Here is a 19897-nt window from a genome sequence, read left to right on the forward strand (position 1 = left end):
CACATTTAGGACTACAGCAAACTACTACCAAGCGGATCAATGAAGTCAGTATTATACTTCATGTACAGCGATGTGCTAAATCCTAGCTTACACAACTTTCTCTGACGTACATCATCGCTTTTTGTATCTTCATCGGTCATTAATAATGTGCCTCTCTGAGTTTTCAGTTTGGAGCCCCGTGATGCCTTCTACTAAACCGATTGAAGATCCTCATGCTTCTGATTTGATGTTTTTTACCAAGTAACTTGAGGAGACGTCCACAATCACTTCTATTCATCTAACAGTTTACCTCACTGTCATGTGCTGAATATCACAATTTTTCCATAAAGACAAACTGTATGGTTTTTACTAACTGAATTGAAAAACTTCACACAGACGATGATTTTAGACGGTTTTGTTAAAAAAAAAAAAAAAAAGAAGGCGATATCTACAAGCCATAAATCTACTAACACTTTGCTATACAATAAAGAAGCAGTTTGCAGCCTGGCACTGTTTATGGGCCACCCGACTTACCCTGTATAGATGTCGGGGTAGCAAAGAATCAGGGAGTTGGAATTTCAATGACTAATACATTATGCCTCAGGAGAAATAAGCTACTGCCAGATGTTTCTGGCAGCAGCGTACTCCTCTCTCCCCACTGAAAACACACAAACCCTCGACAAGCCGAACATTCCTATTTGTGGGGGAGCCAGGAACCATAGTCGTATGTCGAACCAATGTCCTTTCAACAGCTATCTCAAGTCACACCAGCTATCATACCTTGCACATATGGCCCCTTCTCTGGGTGTTCTCGGACCCGCAGGGTATAAGGTTTCTTTTGATCAGATTGATGCAGCAAATCCCGGACACGTTCATTATAAATTTCTAGAAAACTTAAGCCAAAAAGGTTTTAAAATGATTACAACATACAAAACTCAAATGCTAAATGCCTTTATTATGTCCGTTGAGAAAAACAGAAAACACTGAGTCCACTTATTTTGTTAGCAAAACAGATATTAAAGTGACCTTTTACCATAGTACATAAAAGCCAAGCAACAAAAAATGTAAAAAGAAAATAAAACTATACATGTATATGCACACACATATACACAATATGTATAGCACTACTACTACACAGCAATCGCTCTCTATATACATTCACAACATATTGCTTTGCACTCAGCATCTGTTTCCTACATTGTGTGTAGTAAGGAGACAAGCACATAGGTCACACTTTCCATACATTGCACCCATGGATGATTGGTTTATACAAATGTGAAATCCCTTGTCAGCAGAACACAAGAGCTTCATTTACAGCCCACAACCATTCTCTGTTATGATCTATGATATTTACACAAACAGAATAAAAATCCATTGTGCCTTATTGGAGCTGCTACTAGTCACTGAGATTCCTATGGGATTGCCTCGCTTGCAATTGTCCATCCCATGTGTACACTGTTAAGGCTAGGGCTACAAAGTGATATCTGTCACGAGACAGAAATTCTCAGAAATGTTGCACAACAAATATCTGCGGACCTTGTCTGTGACTTGCTGCCAAGCAACTATTTTAGAGCTGTAGAATAAAGCAGCCAAGTTGTGACAAGTTGTATGTCACTTGTGATCTGCATTGAAGTCTGTGACAAGTGAGTCGCATGCAACAGAAAACCTAACTCCCTTGGAAACATTTGCGACTCTGTTGCAGCTACAGGATGCAATGCGAAACCATAAGAAATCATTAGCTGCGATGTCACAGTGCAGCCTTAGGCTATGTTCGCATGTTGCGTTTTTGCAGCTTTTTTTGCTGCATTTTGTATGACCTTTTTCAGCTGTGTTTCACAGTACCATTAAAGTCTATAAGACTTCAGAAGTGTCATGCACAGACCTTGTTTTATTTTTTATTTGACCGTTTTGTCAAAGAGCTGCGTTTTTGCAAAATGCAGCATTTCCCTTCTTTCAGTGTTTTTGCAGCGTTTTTCACCCATTGAAAGCAATGGGTAGAGCAAAAAAAAACGCTTAAAAAAATGCAGGTATCAGGTTTTGCTAAGTTTTTGGTGCCAAAACCTGATGAAGTTGAAATTAGATTTTTTTTTATAAGCTAAACTTTATCAACTTGCACAAGAGACGAATGTACCCTGACAAAAATGCAGCAATAAAAACGCCGCAAAAACTAAGCAAAACCTGCTATTTGTAAACAGCTTAAACTTCGCATTAAAAAAGGAGCAAAAACGCAACGTGTGAACATAGCCTAAGCCTTATATGCATGAAGAAACAAGCAGCGATCACCCGGGACATCTAACATCCTTTATTGAAATACAGGCCTGTCTTAGAATACAGAATTGCAAATATTCCACTGTCAATCATCTAGGCATTTTCTTCATACTACTATTACACTATAATGCAGATCTGTACAGTTGCCCTGTTATATGGAGACATAATATGGTAACCTCAGACTTCTATAATAAACCTCTAGAGTTTTGATTGTATATGCACAAAAGGTTTTTCCTCTATCAGAGCAGCAAGCAGAAAAGCACATATTACAACAGCGACCTCCAGAACAGGGATTGAGGGACACAAGTTTTGCAGACGGAGTCTCTCATCTGCAGATTTATGGCATTTCCTGCTGCGTAGCTACGTCTTTTACATATTTGTCACAACAAGAAAGCACCAGTAATTAGGAAAGACTGTCTTCATTGAGCACGACTCACCTTACTTCAATCCGGCTTGAGGATGGAGAACCTGGAGAGCCATCATTATAACTGAACAGACCCTGCAACAGTGGATTGGGAAAACACGAGCACAATTTCAACCTATTTAGGTCAAATTAGATTTAAAGGGGACCTATCCCCAATACAACTGAGGGCTCTTATTTTATTCCCACTGATCCCCTGAGTATTCATCTTCTCGTTTTTTAAAAATCTGCCAAACTGTTCCAGAGATACGAGCATATAAATTTGGTGCCGATTTTCATGGTCTCCACCAAGAGAGCGTGGCTCACATGATAGTAATGCTGAGCAGTATAAACACACTCCCCTGAGGATCCTGTGATCCACAACCCCTTGCTTAAAACATAAAAATTAGCACTAAATAAAAAGCCCCATATCTCTGAGACCAAATGGTGGATTAAAAAAAAACACAAACAGAATAATCAGGGGAGCAAAATTAAGAGAACAAAAACTGCCCACTCTGGACCTGGTGACAGGTCTGCTTTAATGTACAAAATATGCAAAAACACCATAAGTATCAGTGGAATTCCTTTGTCTATTGTCTATATACAGTATTTATGAACCTGTATGCGCTATATTTATTGCATATTTACTGTATATATTACAATGTTACTATATTATAATAATATTATTATTATACTAATGTTTAATATGCACTAGATGCATGTGTCTGCATGTTTATGTGCACTTGAACGCTATGTATTTTCCTGTATTACATTGCATGTATATCTATGTCTGCGTCTACTCCATTTCACGTATGGGCCTGCATTTACTGTAGAATTGTGGATGTATTTAGTATATTTAAATTTACTATCCATTTCTGCCTGCAATTATTTAGGATTTCTGCCTTAATTTACTACATATATGTGACCAATTCTATTTTTTTTTTATGCAAAAACATACTTACCTCACAAATGCGCGGAGTCAGTCCAATTGATGCCTAGACAACATAATAAAAAAAAACAACAATTGTATATTAAAAAAAAACAAAAAAAAAACAAACTTGCACCTGATGACCTCAAAACAAACTGGCAAATATTCTTAGAGGCCAGACCATTTTGGGTGTAAATGACCAAGCATTTCATTTACTTACTTTTTCCTTTCAATTGTTGCATTTGAAAAGACAGCATTTTTTTTTTACTTTTTCTGTAGCAGCACAAAGCCTTTATATTATGAAAAATTATTAAAAAATAAAAATGAATAATAGTTAATATAAAGGAAATATAATGGAACTTTGGCAGGCAGGTATGCATTTTGTGGAGTCAGGACAGGGATCATGAAAAACGCTTTACAAAAACCTATTATAAATAATTGATAAAATGGAACGGAACTGCATAATCATCACTATCCGTCCCTTCCTCAACCCTCACTCTACTAAAATGCTTGTGCATGCCCTCATCATCTCACGTCTCGACTATTGCAACATCCTTTTCTGTGGCCTCCCTGCTAACACCCTCGCACCTCTCCAGTCCATCCTTAACTCTGCTGCCCGACTAATTCATCTCTCTCCTCACTACTCCTCCACTTCTCCCCTCTGCAAATCTCTTCACTGGCTCCCATTCCCTCAGCGTATTCAGTTCAAATTACTAATACTGACCTATAAGGCCATCTATAACCTGTCTCCCCCCATATGTCTCTGAATTAACCTCCCGATACCTTCCCTCATGTAATCTCCGATCCTCCCAAAACCTCCTTCTCTCCTCCACACTTATTTGCTCCTCACCCAACCGCCTCCAAGACTTCTCCCGAATATCCCCCATTCTCTGGAATTCTTTGCCCCAACACGTCCGGCTATCAACCACAATCGGATCCTTCAGATGGAACCTGAAAACCCACCTCTTTAGCATAGCTTACAGCCTGCTGTCTCCTCACCACTATTGGAGCTACCGCCTCACCATCACTGGAACTGCTGCAACCCCTCAACCTGTCTCCTTCCCCACCATCCTGTAGAATGTAAGCCCGAAAGGGCAGGGTCCTCTCTCCCCTCTATATCAGTCTGTGATTGTTAGTTTGTTTACTGTAAGTGATATCTGTAATTTATATGCAACCCCTTCTCATGTACAGCACCATGGAATCAATGGCGCTATATAAATAAATATTATTATTAATAATAATCATCACTAAAGCAATGGATGTCAATAAAGCTCGCTTACACCCGTAATGGGGCTTATTGGCAGCTTCATATTTATTATTTTCGTTATCCAGGCATATCAAGGTTTCATGAGCATGCAGTCACCTACCGGAGTACCCATCATTGTGTACGTCTTTCCTGAGCCAGTCTGTCCATAGGCAAACAGACACACGTTATAGCCCTTAATGGCTTCTGAAAGAATTGTGGTGCCAAGGTCCTGGAATACCTGAGGATACAAGAAAATAAGAACACAGGAGCTGAATACCAGACTTTCAGTCACATTTGTTGACGTCTTTCAGGATTGATCTGAACTGGCCAAGGAGCTCTAAGATTTACAACAATTCTGTAGCATTGACTATTCATTCCGATATTTACAAATCAAGTAATGTCTTCCATTTTGGAAACATGTAGTCTATCTAACATTGTATATTACATGATGAGGAGATTTATGATTTTATATAGTTGAGTTAAAAAGCATGTAGCCATGGTCTAGCCAAAAGATACCCTGCAGCCAATGATATCTTAGCCATGATGGCTCGCCACACTTATAACACCCAGAAAAATGAGCTTTCAAGCTCTTGTGGACCTTGTTTTGCCATTTGCTACATGATTGACCAGCATATAACACATCTGCCCTGAGAGACCAGAACTACCCCCGTGATGAGAGCTGAACGCTGGGTGCCCTATCAGCCAGACTCACAGCGATCTTATTAGGGCTGTCGCTGAAAGAAAAAGGGCTGTTTTGATGAAACAAGCACTGTAATGTGTTACTGATACAAAGAACAAGTAATTTTTATGCAAGAATATTCATAACGAATAAAAGCCAGATCTGCAAAGCTCATGTGTTTTACTAGGACCGGTTCCAATGAAAAATCAACTACACCCTGATCAACAGGGAAAAAAGACAAAGCCTGTTCAATGTCTTTGTCATGCTGGGAAATAAAAGGGTGGATTGGTTTATCCCTCTATCTGTATACACAAGTCATATTTATTTATCCATTTTAAATTGTATATTTTAAATAAATCCTCTGATTACACAATACAGAATTCACAAAAATTGAACACGAGACTTTTGTGTTGGTCACCGTGACTCTGTACAGTTACTTGTCAAATCTCTTACATTACTAGTCTCTGAGGTACGCCTACAGAGCCATCATGGCATGTGCTAATGTTGATCTACCCCAGTCCTCGCTGTGTGCCTATACCATCATCTATGGTTATGTAGAGGGCCATCATGGCATGTGCTAATGCTGATCTTCCCCTAGTCCTTACTGTACCTATACATCATCTATGGGTATGTACAGGTCCATCACGGCATGTTCTAATGTTGATCTACCCCTAGTCCCCGCTGCACCTATATATTATCTATGGTTATGTACAGGGTCATCATGGCATGTGCTAATGTTGACCTACCTCTATTCCCCGCTGTGTACCTATACATCATCTATGGATATGTACAGGGCCATTATGGCATATGCTAATGTCGATCTACCCCTAGTTCCCGCTGTCTGCCTATACATCTTCTATGAGTATGGACAGGGCCATCATGGCATGTGCCAGGGAAGCTGCCTTACTGGGATCAATGACCCGTATGATGACTTGCTTGACAAGCTCAACCCCGTCAGTTCCAGAGCCACAGAAGGACGGTAGCTTCCCCAACGCAATAGCCGTCACAGGCTCTGCAGGTACATGATCTCCACCATGTGCTTTTCAGGAAACCTGTCCTCTTGCAGGACCTTCCAACACAGAGCCCATGTGTCCAAACAACAGTCTCATTATATCCTATGAGACACACCCACTGATGGGAGGTGTGTGGTTAGCCAGAACCTCCCAGCTCTGCGGCCATCATGGCATGTGCTAATGTTTTTTGTTATTTTTTAAATTTGTTTATTAACCACAAAATAAAATGTACAATATAATAAATAATAATAATCTTTATTTTTACATAGCGCTAACATATTCCGCAGCGCTTTACAATTTGCACACATTATCATCACTGTCCGATGGGGCTCACAATCTAAATTCCCTATCAGTATGTCTTTGGAATGTGGGAGGAAACCGGAGAACCCAGAGGAAACCCACGCAAACAAGGGGAGAACATACAAATACACATTTGCATACAGTATTAAGCACGATACAGAGCACGTATACATATATATATTATTAAACATAGAGAAAAATGAGTACTCTTGTTTATATACAAGGTGATACATGCGTAACCTACGGAGTATTTGCAAAAGGACAATAAGCCGTATACAATGAAACATTTATGTCATTTAAATTATACAAGTCCTTATACTATTACACAAATAATAAACCTATTAACTTAGCTGTAAATAGCGAAAAAATTGGGATCTCGGGACGCCACATTTAGCCCGTTGTTGTTCAAAAGACATCAAATTCCCATGATCTTACAAATCACCTACCGAGGAGACATTGTATAGAATCCAGAAGTCAGCGGATGAGTGGCTTAACAGCAGCAGAAAATAATTGTTGTTCCAGAAGGGCATTTCAGCTATGATGTCTTCAAATTTAATAACTTTTTTTAATTTGACTCCAAACTGATCGCGCTAGCCGAAGTAGGGGCAATAGACGAGGGACACTAATTTTCTCCAACTCTAGGAAACCCAGTGGGCAGTCAATCTGTGCAGCATGGAGCAGATGACTTTCAGAATTGGAGAGATAATTACCAGGCATCCATTTACTTAGGGGTTTAGCCTGTCCAGCCAGATAATACAGGAAGAAGTTCGGTAGTGCCGCTCCACCCCCCTGTTTAGGTCTCTGTAGAGCGGATAACCTGAGTTTGGATCCAGTTTTCCCCCATATAAAAGATGTAATTTGGGAATTTAAATTCGCAAAGAAGGATTTAGGTACCAGTACAGCACTGTGTTGAAGGGAATAGCTGAGCTTAGGAAGCAATATCATTTTGATCAGATTAATACGACCGGCTACGGATAGCGGGAGTTTACTCCAAGTTGCAAATTTAGATTTGACTAGTTCTAGCAATGGGTGGACATTAAGTTGTAGGTCAAGTTTACTGTATTGAGATCTATGGATACCTAGATATTTGAAATTAGATACAATAGGCAGCGAGGTGAGGGTCTCAAGATGAGACATCGGGGTATTGTAGAGAGGCAATAGAGCAGACTTCTCCCAGTTTATAAATAAGCCCGATTATTTACTGAATTTATAGTGGCAATCACCTGTGGTAGTGTTTCCTCCACCCTATCCATAAATAATAATAATAATAATAATAATAATAGTATGCTAACCCATTTTAAAAACTTATCACCAAAACCATATCTCTGCAAACATGCAGATAGGAAAGGCCACTCAAGAGAGTCAAAGGCTTTGGTCACGACGCCAATGCCCAATTGTTGTCTGGTATCAAAGAGTATATTGGACCACCGACTGGACTCGCCTGATATTGATACTGTAGAAGTACTCTTACCAGGCATAAAGCCGGTTTGGTCAGGATGTATAACGTCCAGTATGATCGAATTCAAACTGGTGGCTAGGACCTTAGTAAAAATTTTATAGTCTACATTTACTAACGATATGGGGCAATAATATCCATATTCCAAAGGGTCCTTCCTCTCCTTCTTAAGCACAATAATATTTGCCTCATAAAAGGACTTTGGCATAGACTCTCCCCCCCCAAATTCCCCGAAATACCCTTAACAGAAGTGATGCCAATATATCCCGGTATTTTCCTATACCCAGAGAGGCCAAAAATTTACTTGCCTGGTTTCCTAATTCAAAATAGCACTGACGGGTAAAGAATAATTTACGTTAAGACTTAGTGTCTGTATATTGGGTGTAAAACCTCTGAGAGGCCAGCCACTCGATTCTATTGCCGTTAGTCTGATTAGATATGTATGCAGCTTCCGAATCTTTCAATCGTCGCTACATCTCATCATCCTCCCTCGAAGTTACCCGCTTAATATAAGCAATCGTAGAGGATAGACAGCCTCTTAAATATGCCTTAAGGGTATCCCAAAATAAATTGACATTCTGAGGTTCTGGGTGGGATGAGATGAAGCAATGCAACTGATCGATCGTTCTATCATGAAGTCATATTAATTTCAGCCAGAAAGGGTTCAGCTTCCAGACTATACCACTATTTAGTTGCCAATATTTAAGCTTAAGAACAACCGGGCTGTGGTCTGAGATTCCCCTACTGACATGTTCTATGTTGTCCACCCACATCGCCAGACCGCTGGATCCGAATATATAATCTATGCGTGACAGGGAGCGTCTAGTGGATGAGTGACAAGTATACTCCTTCACCTCAGGGTGACACACCCTCCACAAATCCAACCATCAACTACCCTTCATGAATAATGCCAGCAGGGATAAACCGGAGAGGGGGTCTCCCCACACACCCCATCAACAAATCTCAATCTATCAAGACGATTGTCCATGACTAAATTAAAATCTCCCATGCAAATGACGTCTGCATACGGATAATTTAGGGCAAAATTCCTCGCCATCTGAAGGATTGACGTATTAGCCGGGGGGCGGGGGGGAGGGGGGATGTTGTAAACACACAATATGACATATTTTCTAGAGTTAATTAGTGCATATACAAAAACAAAGCAACCCTCAGGATCCATCTGGGCCTCCCTGGCCTCCCACCTAACATCCCTATGTATCAATAACGAAACCCGTCTCGAGTAACTAGTATGAAATGCGTGAATGAACCATTGTACCCATGGTTTCTGCACGCAGCGGGCTGTATCCCTGGTCAGGTGCATCTCCACAAAGCCACAGTGTGAGGATGATAATGCCTGATCTGCAAAAATACCTTGATCTTCTTCCGGGGGGATTTAATGCCCCTCATATTCCAGGTCATGCATATTATTTCAGACCCCATGCTTACCCCATGCTTACTCATCTGGATATGGTATACATTATTACTCAAGCAAAATTTATAGACATCACACAGAAAATGAGAATACAGTTGGTGGCGACTTCTACATAAACAAATAAAACCAATGTAAAAGAAAGAACAGAGCAAGAACCAAACAATATAGGAGTAAAATCCTGTGCTCCTATCATAAAATAGACAAGGGGATACCCTCACTGATTTCAGTGTCCAGTATTGTTGGTAAACTGGACGCCTGTGGAAAGAGCTCCAATCATACCATTATTAGAAAAGTCCTACTTGACAGTAGGCATGTTAGGATTCCTTCGCACTAGACACATTATGGGATCGTAGCCATTCAGCTGCTTCCGCTGGATCCGTAAAGATTATGGAAGAACCCTCGTGGGCAATTCGGAGTCGAGCTGTATAAATCATTGAATATATAACATTCTTTTATCTAAGTTGCCTCTTAATTTCCATGAACTGTGCCCGCTGTTTCTGGAGTTCCATAGAGAAATCTGGAAAAATCGAGATCGTAGGATTGTTGAATTTAATGGGGCTTTTTTGCCGTGACAAACGTAGAATAGCATCCCTATCTTTACAGTTGAGGAGACGTGCCAGGAAAGGTCTAGGTGGGGCACCTGGAGGAAGGAGTTTTGTAGGGACCCTGTGAGCCCTTTCTACGGAGAATGTTGGAGAGAATTCATCTCCCAGAGAAACTTTAAGCCAGCCTTCCAAAAAATTGCTCAGGTTGCTGACCCTCCGAGCGTTTGTTCTGGCAGACCAATGATTCGGAAATTATTCCAACACAGTATATTCTCTAGATCATCTGCTTTTTGTTTCCAGGCGTTTATAGAGCCTGCCACTTTTGTCAGCTTAGCCTCCATAGGTGTAATGGTATCTTCTATCTGGAACACTCTTGTTTCAACTTCCGTAATGCGCCCCCTCATGGCCTGCATATCCAGCCGAAGACGCCCCACCTCAGTGTGCACATCCTCTATTTTCCCAGTCAAGGATATTCTGGTTAAGGAGACAGCAGCAGGGGGGGGGTTCCAGAGGCCCTTGAAGTAATGGCGCCGACGGGTCAAGTGTCTTATTGATGAGGGAGCACGGGGATCAATTTTTCAGAGCACACACTGCGCATCCCCTTTAGATCCCCAGGATATGTGCTCACTGCCCGGGCAGCGCTGCAGTGATGAAGGCTGTGGCCGCGTCTCTTCCTGTCAGAGCAGGTGCCTTAGAAGATGGCCACCGCCTCACACAGGCTCCGCCACCCACCCGGGTCTCCTCAGCTCCCAGCTCACCGGAACTTCACAGCACTCTCACACAGGAGCTCAAAAACTTCCCGGAGTCCAAGGGATCCTGAAGCCAGTAAATATTTCTTGCTAAAGGGGGTCTTTAGTGCAGGATGATCACAGGATTACAGGAGCTCTCTCAGGACGCGTCCTCTCTCCTCAGCTACATAGCCAAGCCCCGGCATGTGCTAATGTTGATCTACCCACTAGTTCCCGCTGTGAACCTATACATCATCTATGGATATGTACAGGGCCATCATGGCATGTGCTAATGTCGATCTACCCCTAGACACCACTGTGTACCTATACTTCATCTGCGGGTATGTACAGGGCCATCATGGCATATGCTAATGCTGATCTACCCCTAGTCCCAGTTGTGTGCCTATACATCATCTATGGGAATGTACAGAGTCATCATGGCATGTGCTAATAGTCCTCGCTGTGTGCTATACATTATCTATGCATATGTACAGGGCCATCATGGCATGTGCTAGCTAATGTTGATCTACCCCTAGTCCCCGCTGTGTACCTATACATCATCTATGAGTATTGTAAGATAGCGCTCACTGAATGTGTTGGGGGACACTCACTTGGATTAAGGTACACAGGAACGGTTTTCTACTTAAACAGTCTGTTCGGTTTATTTGCACAGTATAAACCGCACACAGTATTGTTGTGAATTCGCTTTCTGGCCTACCTCTGGTTACTAGTGAAGGTAGTGGAGCTGGTTGTATTGACAGAGGGGTCGCGAGTTCTCTTCCCGGGCTCCTTCTGGTGGTTACTGGAGGTAATGGAGCTGATCTAATTAACAGACGCCTGCCACCTAATAATGAGGAGGATAACTGGAGATCTGGAGTTTCTGAATGGATTTAAGACAGCCGACTCCCTCTATCCCTGCTGGTGATTTTTCCTGCCTCTTTAGGTCTTAGTTTCCAGCTCAGTCCCTGCATGCTCAGCTAAGTGTTCTTTTGCTATTGTTCACATTTGATCTGGTTTTGTCTATTTCAGTTTTGTGTGGTCAGCCAGCTCCAGCTGGGGCTGTGCTAAATTTCTATCCTTATGTTATTGCTTGTGCCAGTTTGTTTTTGTCCCTTATTAGATTGGCCTCTTTTTGCTCTGCTTTCAGAATATGCCAGAGTGCTGATATAGTGGGCGAAGTCTAGTGACTTCAGTATTTTTCTATCAGACGTGTTAGGCATTTTTTACAGGGTTTTTTGCGAGATTGCAGACAGAGTCTTTCCTTTCCTGTTAGTGTGGGCCCCATGGTTTGCTCAGTCTATTTTCCTACCTGCGTTTGTGTTTTCAACTTGTCTCACCGACAATATATGTTTGGGGGCTATCTATTCCTTTGGGGTCTGCTCTGGGGCAGTTTATATTTCCCCTTTCTTGCTTTAGGCTTATTTAGTTCTCCGGCTGTGTCAAGGCGTCTAGGATCATCGTAGGTACGCTCCACGGCTACTGCTAGCTGTGTGGATAGGATCAGCGGTCTGCAATCCACTTAGTTATCAACCTCTCTGGTTTTCTGTGGCTTAGATTGGTCATGCTTTCCTCCTCGGTGACCCAATCATAACACAGTATAGTACATTTCATTACATCAACGGAACCTATTATGACCAACAGTCTGTTCCAATAGCAGATACACCTGTCTTCCTTTACTACAACCCCCTTGTCCGAGGTTGCCTTACAGGAGCTCCGCTCCACAAACTGACTTCTTGTCAGTCCTGACTTCCAGGAAAGCTGCCTTACTGGGATCAATGACCTGTACGTTGACTTGCTCGACAAGCTCATCCCCATCAGTTCCAGAGCCACAGAAGGACGGTAGCTTCCCCAACGCAGTAGCCGTCACAGACTCTGCAGGTACCTGATCTCCACCATGTGCTTTTCAGGAAACCTATCTTCTTGCAGGACCTTCCAACACAGAGCCCATGTGACCAAACGACAGTCTCATTATATCCTATGAGACACACCCACTGATGGGAGGTGTGTGGTTAACCAGACCTGCCCAACTCTCCGGCTAACCCTGTAAGCCCAGTCCCTTATAAACTAAACAAGGCTTGTGGAACTACAGGTCCAAGAGCAACATTCCATGCTTACAGCGCAGAGGACCTCCGCCTGTGCGACACATACCAGCCATTCACAATAACGCCGGTCACTGTCTCACAGTATGTACAGAGCTATCATGGCATATGCTAATGTCGATCTACCCCTAGTCCCCGCTGTGTACCTATACATCATCTATGGGTATGTATAGGGCCACTGTGGCATGTGCTAATGCATATACAGCCATCGAGCTCAAGAGAGGAGCAATTATGTGACCACTTGAGACTAGTATCAAAAAGTTACCCAATATCCATATCATTTGTATACATCCTCAAGTTTTGCAAAAAAACAATCAGTGCACATGTGACTTGGTGTCAGAGCTGTATTTTTGGGCTTTCACTGAATGATTTTCGGTTATGGTGGCTGGTTTGCGCCATGCATATGTCAGTACTATTGGGCAACATGCACAATGCAGTGCAGAAAGCGAAGAGTTCACTTTCCCATTGGCCGTCAACATGATTATCTCCTCCATGCAGCAAAATCTACTCTTCCTACAGTTTGCGCAGGTAAGTGCAGCTTTATACTGGGGTATAATCTCTAATGTCTGAATTATTTTTGGGGTAATGAAGTTCAAATGTTTTTCAAGTCTTAACACATTTTGGGGTATGTCAAAGGGTTAATCATTATACAGGAGCAGGGTTAATGAACTTTCTAGAAGGAATATGTAATCAGAAAATTACCTATTGTGGAAAACTTTTTTTCTTAAAATACCTTTTTTTTTAATTATGATTTTTTTGTATATCATATTCTATAATAGAAATAAAAAGTTGATATATTGCAGTTTCTATACTGGCCACTGGGGCTAGTCTGCTTACACATCCTGTTTAAGGAAATCCACATGTATATTCGAAGCAACAGACTGATTCAGATCCTATCTTTTTTACTCTAATGAGCATGTGCAAAGGTTATTCTCGAGAAAGCGGCAGCAGAGGAAACTGCGACAGTAGTCAGTGGTGGATCCTGTGATATCAGCTGTGTATAAAGGTGTTATCGGTCATTAAATCAACCTCAGATACTGAGACTTCTGAAAACTTTGTGATAATTGCAAGATTTATAATACTGTTTGTGATATGAAAAGGAAAAAAAGAAAATAAATATTGCCAAAATTGTTTCCTTTAAGGTGTGTAGTCTATATTAAATCATAGGTGACTTGTCTATAAAGAAAAAAAAAAAATGTTCAGGCCATCCATGATATCTATCTCAGTCAGTCATGACGTCATTCACACTGCTGACACGTTAGCTGGATACTTGCATTTGTGTGGAGAACTGGTTAGAGATCTGCACTGCGTCTTTTCATCTCTTTGGGGTGCCCTGGTCTAAAATAATTTGGAAACAAATACTATACAACATACTTTGGTGAATATGGATATTTGTTTTCCCCTATCATAAAGAGATCAAATAAAATAAGTAACTTATGATGGGTGATCTTATAATGTGGTGGGTAAAATACACAAATTGCAAATTAAAATTAAAAGAAGTCATAGATCTCAGAACATGGATGACAATTTATGATTAGACTTCATCCAAGAGTAACATGATCATGTAGTTCCCATGGATAAACAGTAACAAAGCAGATAAAGTCTTGAGGGCTTTTCATGTGTGTATGAAGGAGGCGACTTCGATAACTGGGTCAATATTAGCCAAACATGTAAAGTAAGCAGAGACTTCTATAAAGAGGACATGTTTGATGTGCCAACGTCTCCAGGTAACAAGACAGAATTTGAGAACACCAGTAAACAAGGTCAAGAAAAGATAAAAAGCCATTCTCATTGTACACATACAACAAATATTTTTCTTATTGCACTCTTCTTCTTAAAAGACACTGTTTCCTGTTGATTTTAATACCATTGTTTGGTCCCATACAGTTGCACATGCCCTGCTAACGTAAACATAAAAGGTCTATATGGTTGGGGTCAAGTTTTTTTACACCAGAGGCCTGAACTTAACCACTTTGTACACCTTTGGTATGACGTAGAATGGATTATGAGCCTGGCCTCTACTTCAACATCAGTGTCTGACCTCACAAATGTTCTTCTGGAAGAATTAACTAAAATTACCACAGAAACCTCCAAAATCTTGTAGAAAGCAGGGCTGTGGAGTAGGAATCGGTGTCCATTTTGGTGGAGTCGGTATATATAAAATATATAATACATTGGGTACAGTAGTACAAAGCAGAATGTGCTGTAAATGTTTCTAAATGTCTGTTCTGTTCCTGTTCTAAAGATCTAGGTTTTTAGTTGAGATGAATCTGTGCTGCACTTTATGTACATGCTCAGTAGTGACCAGTGCTGTGGGGTCGTAGATGAGATGAATCTGTGCTGCACTTTATGTACATGCTCAGCAGTGACCAGTGCTGTGGAGATGTAGATGAGATGAATCTGTGCTGCACTTTATGTACATGCTCAGTAGTGACCAGTGCTGTGGAGTCATAGATGAGAAGAATCTGTGCTGCACTTTATGCACATGCTCAGTAGTGACCAGTGCTGTGGAGTCGTAGATGAGATTAATCTGTGCTGCACTTTATGTACATACTCAGTAGTGACCAGTGCTGTGTGGTCGTAGATGAGATGAATCTGTGCTGCACTTTATGTACATGATCAGTAGTGACCATTGCTGTGGAGTTGTAGATGAGATGAATCTGTGCTGCACTTTATGTACATGCTCAGTAGTGACCAGTGCTGTGGAGTAATAAGATGAGATGAATCTGTGCTGCAGTTTATGTACATGCTCAGTAGTGACCAGTGCTGTGGAGATGTAGATGAGATGAATCTGTGCTGCACGTTAAGTACATGCTCAGTAGTGACCAGTGCTGTGGAGTCGTAGATGAGATGAATCTGTGCTGCACTTTATGTACATGCTCACTAGTGACCAGTGCTGTGGAGTCGTAGATGAGATGAATCTGTGCTGCACTGTATGTACATGCTCAGTAGTGACCAGTGCTGTGGAGTCGTAGATGAGATGAATCTGTGCTGCATTTTATGTACATGCTCAGTAGTGACCAGTGCTGTGGAGTCGTAGATGAGATGAATCTGTGCTGCACTTTATGTACATGCTCAGTAGTGACCAGTGCTGTGGAGTCGTAGATGAGATGAATCTGTGCTGCACTTTATGTACATGCTCAGTAGTGACCAGTGCTGTGGAGTCGTAGATGAGATGAATCTGTGCTGCACTTTATGTACATGCTCAGTAGTGACCAGTGCTGTGGAGTCGTAGATGAGATGAATCTGTGCTGCACTTTATGTACATGCTCAGTAGTGACCGGTGCTGTGGAGTCGTAGATGAGATGGATCTGTGCTGCACTTTATGTACATGCTCAGTAGTGACAGTGCTGCGGAGTCGTAGATGAGATGAATCTGTGCTGCACTTTATGTACATGCTCAGTAGTGACCAGTGCTGTGGAGTCGTAGATGAGATGGATCTGTGCTGCACTTTATGTACATGCTCAGTAGTGACAGTGCTGTGGAGTCGTAGATGAGATTAATCTGTGCTGCACTTTATGTACATGCACAGTAGTGACCAGTGCTGTGGAGTTGTAGATGAGATGACTCTGTGATGCACTTTATGTACATGCTCAGTAGTGACCAGTGTAGTGGAGTCGTAGATGAGATGAATCTATGCTGCACTTTATGTATATGCTCAGTAGCGACCAGTGCTGTGAAGTCGTAGATGAGATTAATCTGTGCTGCACTTTATGTACATTCTCAGTAGTAAACAGTGCTGTGGAGTCGTAGATGAGATGAATCTGTGCTGCACCTTATGTACATGCTCAGTAGTGACCAGTGCTGTGGAGTCGTAGATGAGATGAATCTGTGCTGCACTTTATGTACATGCTCACTAGTGACCAGTGCTGTGGAGTCGTAGATGAGATGAATCTGTGCTGCACTGTATGTACATGCTCAGTAGTGACCAGTGCTGTGGAGTCGTAGATGAGATGAATCTGTGCTGCATTTTATGTACATGCTCAGTAGTGACCAGTGCTGTGGAGTCGTAGATGAGATGAATCTGTGCTGCACTTTATGTACATGCTCAGTAGTGACCAGTGCTGTGGAGTCGTAGATGAGATGAATCTGTGCTGCACTTTATGTACATGCTCAGTAGTGACCAGTGCTGTGGAGTCGTAGATGAGATGAATCTGTGCTGCACTTTATGTACATGCTCAGTAGTGACCAGTGCTGTGGAGTCGTAGATGAGATGAATCTGTGCTGCACTTTATGTACATGCTCAGTAGTGACCGGTGCTGTGGAGTCGTAGATGAGATGGATCTGTGCTGCACTTTATGTACATGCTCAGTAGTGACAGTGCTGCGGAGTCGTAGATGAGATGAATCTGTGCTGCACTTTATGTACATGCTCAGTAGTGACCAGTGCTGTGGAGTCGTAGATGAGATGGATCTGTGCTGCACTTTATGTACATGCTCAGTAGTGACAGTGCTGTGGAGTCGTAGATGAGATTAATCTGTGCTGCACTTTATGTACATGCTCAGTAGTGACCAGTGCTGTGGAGTTGTAGATGAGATGACTCTGTGATGCACTTTATGTACATGCTCAGTAGTGACCAGTGTAGTGGAGTCGTAGATGAGATGAATCTATGCTGCACTTTATGTATATGCTCAGTAGCGACCAGTGCTGTGAAGTCGTAGATGAGATTAATCTGTGCTGCACTTTATGTACATTCTCAGTAGTAAACAGTGCTGTGGAGTCGTAGATGAGATGAATCTGTGCTGCATCTTATGTACATGCTCAGTAGTGACCAGTGCTGTGGAGTCGTAGATGAGATGAATCTGTGCTGCACTTTATGTACATGCTCAGTAGTGACCAGTGCTGTGGAGTCGTAGATGAGATGACTCTGTGCTGCACTTTATGTACATGCTCAGTAGTGACCAGTGCTGTGGAGTCGCAATGAGATTAATCTGTGCTGCACTTTATGTACATGCTCAGTAGTGACCAGTGCTGTGAAGTCGTAGATGAGATTAATCTGTGCTGCACTTTATGTACATGCTCAGTAGTGACGAGTGCTGTGGAGTTGTAGATGAGATGACTCTGTGCTGCACTTTATGTACATGATCAATAGTGACCAGTGCTGTGGAGTCGTAGATGAGATGACTCTGTGCTGCACTTTATGTACATGCTCAGTAGTGACCAGTGCTGTGGAGTCGTAGATGAGATTAATCTGTGCTGCACCCTATGTACATGCTCAGTAGTGACCAGTGCTCTGGAGTCGTAGATGAGATGACTCTGTGCTGCACTTTATGTACATGCTCAGTAGTGACCAGTGCAGTGAAGTCGTAGATGAGATTAATCTGTGCTGCACTTTATGTACATTCTCAGTAGTAACCAGTGCTGTGGAGTCGTAGATGAGATGACTCTGTGCTGCACTTTATGTACATGCTCAGTAGTCACCAGTGCTGTGGAGTCGTAGATGAGATTACTGTGCTGCACTTTATGTACATGCTCAGTAGTGACCAGTGCTGTGGAGTTGTAGATGAGATGACTCTGTGCTGCACTTTATGTACATTCTCAGTAGTAACCAGTGCTGTGGAGTCGTAGATGAGATGAATCTATGCTGCACTTTATGTATGTGCTCAGTAGTGACCAGTGCTGTGAAGTCGTAGATGAGATTAATCTGTGCTGCACTTCATGTACATGCTCACTAGTGACCAGTGCTGTGGAGTTGTAGATGAGATGAATCTGTGCTGCCCTTTATGTACATGCTCAGTAGTGACCAGTGCTGTGGAGTCGTAGATGAGATGAATCTGTGCTGCACTTTATGTACATGCTCAGTAGTGACCAGTGCTGTGGAGTCGTAGATGAGATGACTCTGTGCTGCACTTTATGTACATGCTCAGTAGTGACCAGTGCTGTGGAGTCGCAGATGAGATTAATCTGTGCTGCACTTTATGTACATGCTCAGTAGTGACCAGTGCTGTGGAGTTGTAGATGAGATGAATCTATGCTGCACTTTATGTACATGCTCAGTAGTGACCAGTGTAGTGGAGTCGTAGATGAGATGAATCTATGCTGCACTTTATGTATATGCTCAGTAGCGACCAGTGCTGTGAAGTCGTAGATGAGATTAATCTGTGCTGCACTTTATGTACATTCTCAGTAGTAAACAGTGCTGTGGAGTCATAGATGTGATGAATCTGTGCTGCACCTTATGTACATGCTCAGTAGTGACCAGTGCTGTGGAGTCATAGATGAGATGAATCTGTGCTGCACTTTATGCACATGCTCAGTAGTGACCAGTGCTGTGGAGTCGTAGATGAGATGAATCTGTGGTGCACTTTATGTACATACTCAGTAGTGACCAGTGCTGTGTGGTCGAAGATGAGATGGATCTGTGCTGCACTTTATGTACATGCTCAGTAGTGACCAGTGCTGTGGAGTCGTAGATGAGATGAATCTGTGCTGCACTTTATGCACATGCTCAGTAGTGACCAGTGCTGTGGAGTCGTAGATGAGATGAATCTGTGCTGCACTTTATGTACATGCTCAGTAGTGACCGGTGCTGTGGAGTCGTAGATGAGATGGATCTGTGCTGCACTTTATGTACATGCTCAGTAGTGACAGTGCTGTGGAGTCGTAGATGAGATTAATCTGTGCTGCACTTTATGTACATGCTCAGTAGTGACCAGTGCTGTGGAGTCGTAGATGAGATGAATCTGTGCTGCACTTTATGTACATGCTCAGTAGTGACCAGTGCTGTGGAGTCGTAGATGAGATGGATCTGTGCTGCACTTTATGTACATGCTCAGTAGTGACAGTGCTGTGGAGTCGTAGATGAGATTAATCTGTGCTGCACT

The 19897-nt window shown here is 42.2% G+C and overlaps 1 protein-coding gene across 1 annotated transcript in view; it reads right to left on the reverse strand.

Annotated features, from left to right (window-relative positions):
- Positions 1-19897, reverse strand: part of STARD9 (StAR related lipid transfer domain containing 9) — a 292466-nt gene that overhangs the window by 174346 nt on the left and 98223 nt on the right. Inside the window, exons 4-7 of the mRNA XM_073552673.1 lie at positions 4943-5059; positions 3610-3642; positions 2685-2746; positions 760-872 (exon numbers count right to left, since the gene is read on the reverse strand). Coding sequence (XP_073408774.1) covers positions 760-872; positions 2685-2746; positions 3610-3642; positions 4943-5059 — 325 coding nt within the window. The remainder of the gene's footprint in view (positions 1-759; positions 873-2684; positions 2747-3609; positions 3643-4942; positions 5060-19897) is intronic.

The sequence above is a fragment of the Dendrobates tinctorius genome, unplaced genomic scaffold (genome assembly GCF_039654945.1).
Source record: "Dendrobates tinctorius isolate UK_male_01 unplaced genomic scaffold, ASM3965494v1 ptg000194l, whole genome shotgun sequence".
NCBI lineage: Eukaryota > Metazoa > Chordata > Amphibia > Anura > Dendrobatidae > Dendrobates > Dendrobates tinctorius.